Source organism: Drosophila melanogaster, chromosome 2R (assembly GCF_000001215.4).
Source record: "Drosophila melanogaster chromosome 2R".
Taxonomy (NCBI): domain Eukaryota; kingdom Metazoa; phylum Arthropoda; class Insecta; order Diptera; family Drosophilidae; genus Drosophila; species Drosophila melanogaster.
Genome location: NT_033778.4, coordinates 15,506,063 through 15,515,669, shown reverse-complemented (window position 1 = coordinate 15,515,669; position 9,607 = coordinate 15,506,063). Strand labels below are relative to the sequence as shown.

At 42.6% G+C, this 9,607-nt stretch overlaps 2 protein-coding genes across 4 annotated transcripts; both read right to left on the bottom strand.

Moving 5' to 3' along the window:
* Window positions 1–72: 72 nt before the first annotated feature.
* Window positions 73–3,960, bottom strand: Pgant1 (Polypeptide N-Acetylgalactosaminyltransferase 1). 3 transcript variants are annotated; one of them, NM_137199.3, is made up of 4 exons: window positions 3,939–3,960; window positions 2,905–3,856; window positions 1,403–1,924; window positions 73–1,273 (listed from the first exon to the last, which is right to left on the bottom strand). In NM_137199.3, the coding sequence occupies exons 2-4, from the start codon at window positions 3,564–3,566 to the stop codon at window positions 652–654; spliced, it is 1,806 nt and encodes a 601-aa protein (NP_611043.1). In that variant the 5' UTR covers window positions 3,567–3,856; window positions 3,939–3,960; the 3' UTR covers window positions 73–651. The 3 variants fall into 3 exon arrangements, with proteins under 3 accessions (NP_611043.1, NP_725472.1, NP_001286461.1); NM_166099.2 differs by lacking the exon at window positions 3,939–3,960 and having other exon boundaries at window positions 2,905–3,858; NM_001299532.1 differs by lacking the exons at window positions 2,905–3,856; window positions 3,939–3,960 and adding an exon at window positions 2,038–2,103.
* A 3,343-nt stretch (window positions 3,961–7,303) lies between these two features.
* Window positions 7,304–9,088, bottom strand: Ir52d (Ionotropic receptor 52d; the record flags this gene model as incomplete). The annotated part of the gene is made up of 1 exon (NM_137198.2): window positions 7,304–9,088. The coding sequence occupies one exon, from the start codon at window positions 9,086–9,088 to the stop codon at window positions 7,304–7,306; it is 1,785 nt and encodes a 594-aa protein (NP_611042.2).
* Between the last annotated feature and the right edge of the window lie 519 nt (window positions 9,089–9,607).

Here is a 9,607-nt window from a genome sequence, read left to right as displayed (position 1 = left end):
CTTGACTGCTACTAACTGGTTACATTTTGTTGGCCCAACACCTTCGACCCAAGGCAGAGGCTACTAATGGTTCGTTTGAAGATGTACATCCTCCAGTCGGAAGTTTTTTTTTATTCATGAAAACAAATGGCAAAATGGTTATGTAGATAAATGCTTACAACACTTTTAGTTTACAGTTTACATAGTTGGTTATTGCTGGATGCTCTCACGCAGGAGAGCTCCTTGTTGAATCCCTGGCCATGGAATGCAATCGTTCCACACCCTGCCTTACATCCTTACACGATCACATGGCGACTATATCATTTACATAGGATGGTTCGACTCTATTCTTACAACTTGCTCTATTTATATTTATACACACAAAGTACACAACACACAGTTAATTGTTATTAGCTTTCCAAATGACTCGTTTGCGTTTGATTTGCTGGTTTCTTATTTTGATTTGATTCCTTTCGATTTGATTTGCACTAGCTACCCCGTTTCTTCTTAATATACACGATTTGTGTACACAAAATATATAATTCTAGGATTCGATTTAGGTATTTACAAAGGGTTGTTCTAATTTGAATTCGAGTTCCGTTCAGTCGGCGTTAGTCAGTATCTCTCAGTTGCTTTGGTCCCCATCCCATTCCCCCGCTACACCCTATCTCCTCAGTGTTCAATGGTCCATCGTTGGGATTCGCTGTGGGGATCGCAAGGCGCCACCTGGGCGTCGTCCAGGCTTTTGAGTCCCTGATGATCGAGGCACATGCCCGTGTTGCTGTGAATGATGTGCTGGTGCTCGTATCGCCACTGCTCGTTGAACTCATCATTCTCCATGCAGGGCACCATCACGACCCGGTACGGTGGGGACTCGCTGTGCTGCACGGTTGCACAGCTTAGCTCGTTGCGCAGGACATTTGTGTTGGTGAAGGAGAATAGCTGCGACTTCTGCAACACCTTGCCGCATGGGTACAAGCCGGCGTTATAGGGCTTTTCGTTGTTCTGCAGCAAATCGTCCAGACATATGTTCGAATTCACAGCGTGCACTTTACCCCATCCCTGCACGTCCTTCGTGGGCACAAACTTCTCCGGATAGATGTTCTTGAGGTACCACTCGAAGCTCTTGCAGCGGAGCTTTTTGCGCAGCATTACTCGGTGGGTGACATCTCCAATGTCCGCGTGGAACTTTAGGTCCGGCCGGTTGAGGAAAAATATGTTGATGTACTCATCCATCCAAACCAGAGCCATGCGGGCAGTATTAATACCGTGTGTATCGCGATCGTTGGGGAATCTATAAAGAATTTAAATGAGTTCATTATAATGCAGCAATAGATAATGGCAGATGACAATAAAGTTACTATAGTTCGCTTCGAAGGTCAGCTTCATCATAAATTATAAGTATATAGTTCGTTTCGCTTACTTGTAAGGATGGAAGTCGCGGAATATGTGTCCAACGCGGGAGCAGGGAATAGTCTCGATGGTGCCGCCGCACTGCCAGATGCGAAAGGACATCTCCAGGTTCTCACCACCCCAACCGTCCATTTGTTCGTCGTAGCTGCCCACTTCCCAGAAGTAGCGACGATCTATGGCAAACAGTCCGCCGGCCATGGTGGGACTGTATGCTGGACAGATCTCCCGCTCCTGCTTGCATTCGCGTCGCTGGCGCTGCTTCTCCCGCTCCGGCAGATTGATCCAGTCAAAGTGGCCATTCCACTGGAATCCGCCGACCTGGAAGGATTTGTAGCCATTTGTGCTGTACTGAAAGTCGTTGGCATCGATGACATCGATAATGGGCACCAGCACGCTAGTCCGCGACTCCTTGATGCGCTGCAGGAGTGGCTCGCACCAGCCAATGTTACCCTCGCAATGGGCATCCAGGAAGATGAGCACATCCCCCGTGGCGATTCGCGCTCCGGCCAATCGGGCACGAATCAAACCCAATCTGCAAAGAGACAGGCGAAAACTTTCTTTATGCTATGTGAAGGGCAAAACAAAACAAATTTATTGGGTCATTCGAAAACCTTCGATCGTCTGCCAAGCACGATTAACACCAACCTACATGGCATCCACCGCGTGAAGTCATCCGAAAGTCTGCAAAGCTCACGGGCTGACGAGTGTAATGCACGCAGAAACCGAGTCTGGGAGTTACAAAAAGTCAAGCCCAACACACATAATCGTAACTTGACGAACTGGTTTTCTCTTCATTTTGTTTTTCGGTTTTTAGTTTTTGGTTTTTTGAGCGTTTGTCGGTTCTGGCCAAAAAGAAGATGCTCCATGCGCGTCTGACATGGCAAACAAGTTATTCAAATGAGTCCAAGTCGTCAGCGTTTCGATTAGCCAAATTACTGAACTTTTCCTAGCCCATAGGCAATAATGGAAATTATCTAGGTGTCAAATTTTCACCTTTTTTGCATTGTTGCACTTATGAACAATAATTAAGAAACGTGTATATACACTTGATTTCGATTTTTAATATATATAAATATAAATAAATATATAAATAAATATAATAAATGCTTCGAATTGTGTCTCAAAAACACGAAAGCATGCTTTAAGTTTAACACTTAGTATTTGCATATGCCAAAAGTCGCATTGAAAGTGAATGAGCAAGTATAACTACTATATTGGCCACTAATCAAGTCTATAATTTCTTGAGGGTTTCTAAAGTACTGGAGTGGATGAAAACTTTATCACATAAACAAGATTGGATTTCTATAGTTTGGCCATTTTACTGGAATTCCTTTTAATTCCTTTTTATCTTGCGGATATAGCTCACGTATTTTTGCCATTCTAGATTGGGAAAAACCGAACATCTTTTTCTGAAGTCTTTGGCGCAAACAGCTATTTCAGATACATTTGTTCTTAGTTAGAGTAACGGCAGCTCGACTTTTTTAGGTCAGACACCTTGTAGCTTCAACTCACCGGTTCTTGAGACGCAGAATGGTGACCTTCCCCGAGGGAATCCGCGTGCGAACATAGTAGTCCAGCTTGGCGCCCAGTTCCACGTTGTCGCTACCGTCATCCACCAGAATAATCTCCTTCAGGGCCTTCTCGTTGCAGGTGCTCAGAGTGCTGTGCACGGTCCTCAGCAGCACGGAGTAGGGTTCGTTGAAGAAGATGATGACCACACTGGCGGTGGGCAGGGAGTCGGAATCAAAGCGCTGTTTGGCGCACAGGGGATTCCGGTGGTCACCGACACTCCGGTTGTAGGTCAACTGCTCGCTTAGCTCCTCGTTGAGGGCAATCTTCTTGTAGATCTCATCGCCTCGTTCCTTGGCGGCACCGGAAAGATGCACTGCCACGCCCTGTTCGCCGAGTCCCACCTTCTGTTTCTGAAGATCCAGTTGGATTATTTGTTCGTACGGCGACTGGGTGGCGGGTCGGGCTATCTCGTTCTCACTGTCGCTATACGCCTCGAACCGCTCGCGCCCATGACCTCGCAGAGCGGCCGCCCGGACGAGTGGCGCTACAGGTGGCTCCTCTGGTGAACCATTCTGCTGCACCTTGCTGTAGAGGATGAAGCAGAGGGCGACTAGGATGAAGATGATCAGTTTGCCGTAAAAGGAACGGAACCGAGGCAGCATGTTGGCTTAAAATATCTTTTGACTGGGACTGCTGGTATCTGGGATTCTGAGGTAGCACTAGCTTCACTTCTCCACTCCAATCTGACTCTGCGGATCGGATCGTGTGCGTCCGCTGTCCGATTTTACCCGCTATTCGATCATTTAACTCCGATTCGCTGGCGAAAAATCCAGACACTTTGTAAGTATGATTCGTGGCTTCTCGGTTCGCCCACAATACCACAAATTCCAGTTTCTTCCCGCTTTCCGTTGAGCGCCGCGCACCGCCGCTTTGTGGAGTGGCTTAAACTAGACTAAATGGCAATATTAATTCTAAGCGCGACTGCCACAACAACAAATCAAACACAACAACAATAAAAAACAACGAAAACTTACTCGGGCATGTTTTCTATACGCTGTTGCTTCAAGCGTTAGTACATTTTGGGATACTTTTGCAGCAACAGCTGTTAAGTCGGCGCTTCGCAGCACTGCCACAGTGGGCATTGCTTGAAAACTTATCGTTCACTGTTATTAATTAATTATAATATATTTATAATAACAGTTTTTATTATTTGTACAATCCAGGTTATTAGTGTTCTGCACATAATACAATGTGAAAAACTACAAAATTATATTTAAGCCTTTGTTTGTCCTGTAGATTTGTAATAAAGTCTTACAGAAAACGTGCTCATATAATTTTGTCTTTTTAACAAAATTTTACATCTTTGTGCTTTAAGAAGATGTAAATAACTTTAAGCAAAGACAAAGACCACTTTACCAAAAAGGTCTTATACATATATCAGTATTCTCCAGTGTCTTTTAAACTGGTTTTATAAGTCAGATAACTAGGCTGCTTGGACAACAAAATACATTTCCCTAAAATTTTTTTTACATTTTATATTAAGAAAATCTCGATTAGTTGTAAGGTAGCTTGGACATTTTTTTTAAAACAAATTTGAATATAAGAAATCTACAAGTTTTTAAGAGTCTGACAAAAAAATTTTTTTTTAATAATTTAGACTATGATTTGTATATTTATTTGTATAAGAACTAATCCTAAATTGCATTATCAAAGCCGATTCGTAAGACATGGTAACTATACGCCTAATAGTCATTTATAATGATATACTATTGGAAGCAGTGTCTGCCGTGTAGATCGTACCAATTTAATGTGTGAGTATAAAACTAATAATTATAATTTATAACCAACAAGCATGCCAAGCCACATAGTTGTCACATCAATTGCGAAAAAAGCGGAAATTTAAATCACAAAACTTCCTGCCCCCGAGTGCCGTTGAAAACGAAAGGGACTGACCGACCGACTGACTGTCGCATTTGACACCTTGGCCGGCACTTAATGCACAAATGGCATGTTCATTTGTTGTTAAGGGGCAACAAATGGGTTTTCCATTAAAAACTTGTTGCTACGCCTCTTGGTCCGAACATGCAACCAAGCACCACATGTTGCCAGTGGAATTTGTCTCTGGTGGCTTGTTTAAATCTCATTTGAATTCTAATTGAGATTGGTTCTCATCGCAACTTTCATTTTGTAATGCTTCGAATTGATGCCAACAAGATTGGCCCCATTTCGTTGGGGTCTGTGATTAATTTGGCTAATTAACGTACGACTCCAAAGTGCCAGTTGCTGTTTTTAAGTGAGCTCTTGGGTCGCATAATTAATACGTTACGTATACGCATTGGTGTCGCTGCGGGAGGCGCCACCGGCCACCAGATCGGCGACCCAGCAGATAAATTAAAGTTCAAAGTGCTCCACAGCCATGGTAATTGGAGTTTTGGAGTTGTGGGAAGCAACCGTTGAGTCGCTGAAAGGTGGCAACTGTTTTGCCAATCTTCGCTAAAACTCCCTAATGGCTTTGAGCGACAAAAACTAGGAAGGAAATAAGTTACTCTCTGGCCGGGGCTCAGTGGGATGGGGCCTTTGTTTTAGTTGCCGAAAAAAAAAGAAAGATGGAGCAAAAAGGGGGAGATATATGCATATACATAGATACGTACGACGTGGAACCAGACGAGATTTTGGAATTTCATTTCGTGTGCGACCTTAAAATACTAGTTTGTAAAAATGCAGCGAATCCGGCATTGAAACAGATTAGTTTCTTCGCTCGAAAAAATTAACACCTCTTAAATTTGAAATACTCTTTTATTATCGCCACCGAAAATTGTGCATTTTCAGCACATTTGTGAAATGTTTAATGGCCTGAGGTCGAATTAGCTCTTAAGTGTTATGAGCCGCAACCGGATTGAAAAACGCGGCCCCTTCAAGAGTCCGCAAATATGTTTTTGTGTAAATAGCAGAAGTGCTCGATAAATAATTTTTTTAAATTACTCTATTCAATAATGAGCCCCCAACGAGGTCTCATTATAGCGCGTACAATAAAAGAAAAGGGTCAAAAACAATTTAACCACTAACAGATATTGTTCCACATGTGAGTCGACGACTGCGGTTAAGGTGCCTGCCATAATGACTCGGGCCACAGAAATCTATTAAATCTAAATGACCCTGAAGATCACACAAGCAGCCAAGAAATGGTCGACTAACGATCACCATCCATCAATGGAAATGGGCAGTCAACGGCGGATAATAACAGAATTGGGATTTGGGATTGCAATTGAAAAATGTCTGCCATAGATTTTACGGATTACGGATGGTTCGTCTGCTACTTTCGTTTCGCTTCGAAAGCCTTGCAAATGTCAAAAGGTTGGGTAATTCCGATGATTGCGTTGAGGTTTCGTCAGTGCCATAGGATGAGCGCAGGTCGGATCTGATCGGATCGACTCTGATAGGATTATGCCGGATCAGAGCTGGAGCAAGTCCACGACTTCCCATGACAAATTGATCTGCCTGGGAAGCGTAATGATGCCACATTATCATACGTTTTCCAGCGTGATTTATGATCCAGTTCGAGCGATTTTATAAGGGGAACTTCGTTTACAACTAAATCGAAAGTGAAAGATTTCACGATACTGGCTTGGCAATGACAATGCCAACCCATTGTCTCACCCACTACATCGCTTGGGGGTTAACCGGTTACCCAATGCCCCATCCCCATCGCCAAATCCGATACCAATTTCAATTCCAGTGCCCTAGGTCCAATCAGCACGCGTCAAAAGTGGCGCCAAAGTGACGAACCAAATTATGATTCGGATCGTATATGCACAAATATCCATCCAAATGAGCACAAACTAAGGCGGTTTTATGGCGGTAGCCAGTTGGGGTTTTGCATAATCCCCGGTTCCTGCTGAGACACCCGCATTGTGGACTGTTTATGGTAGTATTTATGTAAGAGCCAATTATGTGAGATGTCATCAAATATTTGACCAGTTCATTGGGTCGCCTCATCATACCTGATGGAATGCACATTTTCATCCGCGAGGGTTTTTACAATCGCATCGCAGATATACACAGATAGGGCCGATTGTCTCTTAAAACCACATCAAAATCAATATCGCGTATCGATCAACATCCAAAATTGAGCATTGATTGTCTCAATGTTCGCAACCTCCGATGTGATGATTCGGATACATTTGAATAACAGCGCCAACAATAACCGCTTCTTCTCCATATCCGCTATCATTTATTGTGCGGAGGTGGCTAATCCCAATTCAACATTTCTTTGTTTGCTTTATGGCTTTTGGCGAAGGTTGAGCAGAGTGAGTTTAGCCATGCTAGCGAATCTTTTTATTTAACTATGGTGCAAACATTGCGATTTCAAAACTGACAAAAAGCTATTAGGATATACGATTTAATTTCTAACCCTTAGCCAATTGGTTAGCCTCAAGCGTCGCGTCCAACTTGGTAATCCCAGTAGCTCCAATCCAAAGCAACAACAACTGATGCCCAGTCCGGTGAAGTACATTCCAAAAACCCAGGAGAGATCGCTTACTTCGATATAATCCTCCAACCGTGGTGGACTAAAATCGTTCATGGTTGCCAGTTTTAGTCTCACCATATCCGAAAAGCTCCGATCGATCCAATACGTCGATAAACCGAACTCATTTTGTTGCAGCATATGTTCCTCAAAGAGATCGCGATAGGGCAAGTGTCGTCTTATGGGGAAACTAAAAAAACTGATGGGTTTTAGACAGAGTTTCTCTGAATAGTAAAACAGTGGGAATGCGAAAAGCTTCTGTTGCTCCTTGAAGGCACTCCAACTCAAGGCGCTCATCGGGTACATATAATTGTCATCGAAGGAGTCTCGCAAGTATTCCAGTTGGCTGGACTCATCGAAGACCACCACATGATCCATGCTCACGTTAAACGGTCGCAGCATCTCAATATCGTACCGTCGTATGGCCAGTTTGTACCTGGAATTCTCTAGATCTGCGAAGGAACACATCTTTGGATCGATTGGAGGACCCCACATAAAGGATTGCAGATACGACGTATACATTGTGGTGGTGATTACACTGAAGAAGCAAACGAGCATGGAAATCAGTTTCAGTTTTCTATTGGATTGGCGGGGAAATGGAAAAGGCTGAGCCAAAAATCCCCTCAAACAGATATCGTTCAACAGAACATTGACAAGGCTTAGACTACGCCACGACCTTTGCTTTATGTAGTTAAGCATAACTGAGAAAATACAAAATATGGCAATGAGCACTACCAGGACCGGTGGATCCACAATGCCCATGTAGATCTCACTATTGGGCATCATGTCCGGAAGGGGAACCATAAAACAAGTTGATGTCATCAAGTACGGATATGAAATCGTGTCGAAGTTGGTCATTTCAAAGTAGGCGGCGTAGCTCATGCCAATATCCACGAGATCTTCCGAGGCCCATTTCGTAATATTGTAAAAAGATGTTTTCTTTCCAGCTTTGTGCAATTTTACCTGCATATCCAAGGTAGCATTCACTTTCTCAACAAAATTATTCAATAAATTGGCTACATATCCAATATGTTTCTCTTGGCCAGTTTTCGGATCCCTGTATGCCATAGATCCAGGAATCAGGTTGAATGTGATTGATTTAAGCAATGCTCCTTGCATGTTCCGAAATTGGTCTACATATATTGGATTACCCTCGGATAAATACACTTTTTCATAGTTCCTTTCCTGAAATAGCCGACAGGCGTATATAATCCCGACCTGATGGAAGTTGTTGTTCACCATGGCTATATTGTATTGATCCTTCTTAGAATAGAAGTCGCATACGGAGTCTGGTTTTATATTCCCATTTAGAAGAATCAGACGCCTGTTCATTTGCAGCTTCTTCAGAGTTTGATAGTTCTCCTCCCTCTCGGCTTTAAACTCACAGGTGAGAATAAGTGCTAGGCTACTGTAATTCCATTCAAAGCTGGTGCTACCGGAAGAAACCAATATGGTGGGGACTTGCAATCTCCTTGACAAAGAGCTAAAAGCGCAATCCTCTCCATAAATTAATAGTGTGTTGAAAAATTGCTCCTGTTGCAATCTTAGAAGAAGGCTCAGAAGTCGTTCCTCTAAATCTGTATGATTGGTATTGGTCGCATCCAAGATCCGAGCCTTTGTATATCCAAGGCAAAGCAAAATTATAATAATCCGTACCATGGTGCAAGAGTTACTATTGCATTGTCGGAGCGAACATTATATTTTGTTCTTTAAACGACCAGTGAATGTCGATCAAGCATGCTATTTGTATGTTTTCCATACTGTGTTAACAAGGCTGAATGTTAAAGGTGTACCTAATGGCCCACTTAATTTGTAGTTGCGTTAAAAATACATACATTTCGTGGAGTCGACAAAAGAATAGTATATTAATTTCTCAATTTTTATTAACGCCTCCTTTAGTATATAAAATAAAAGGCAATTCTACTTTCTTTGATAAGATCGATGAAATCACCTTACGACCGTACAAATATGGGCATGGTAAAAAATGAAGCGCCACCGATCCCGATTAAATGAGAAATCAATTGTGGAAAGATAACTTTGTTTTAAAATCGGACAAAACTCCATTCTGCGTTTAGCAGGAACATAGTTATAGGTGGTATACAAAAGAAAAGTTTTTATTAGTGCCAAACACATTTATTAAGTGAAGTAATTGTTATAAATTTGTTTTGGTATTAAAAA

Coding starts and splice junctions, on each gene's coding strand:
- Pgant1 (NM_137199.3), bottom strand. CDS start 3,566: ATGCTGCCTCGGTTCCGTTCCTTTTACGGCAAACTGATCATCTTCATC. Junction 1,925..2,904: donor ATTCTGCGTCTCAAGAACCG/GTGAGTTGAAGC, acceptor GTCTCTTTGCAG/ATTGGGTTTGATTCGTGCCC. Junction 1,274..1,402: donor CGCGACTTCCATCCTTACAA/GTAAGCGAAACG, acceptor AATTCTTTATAG/ATTCCCCAACGATCGCGATA.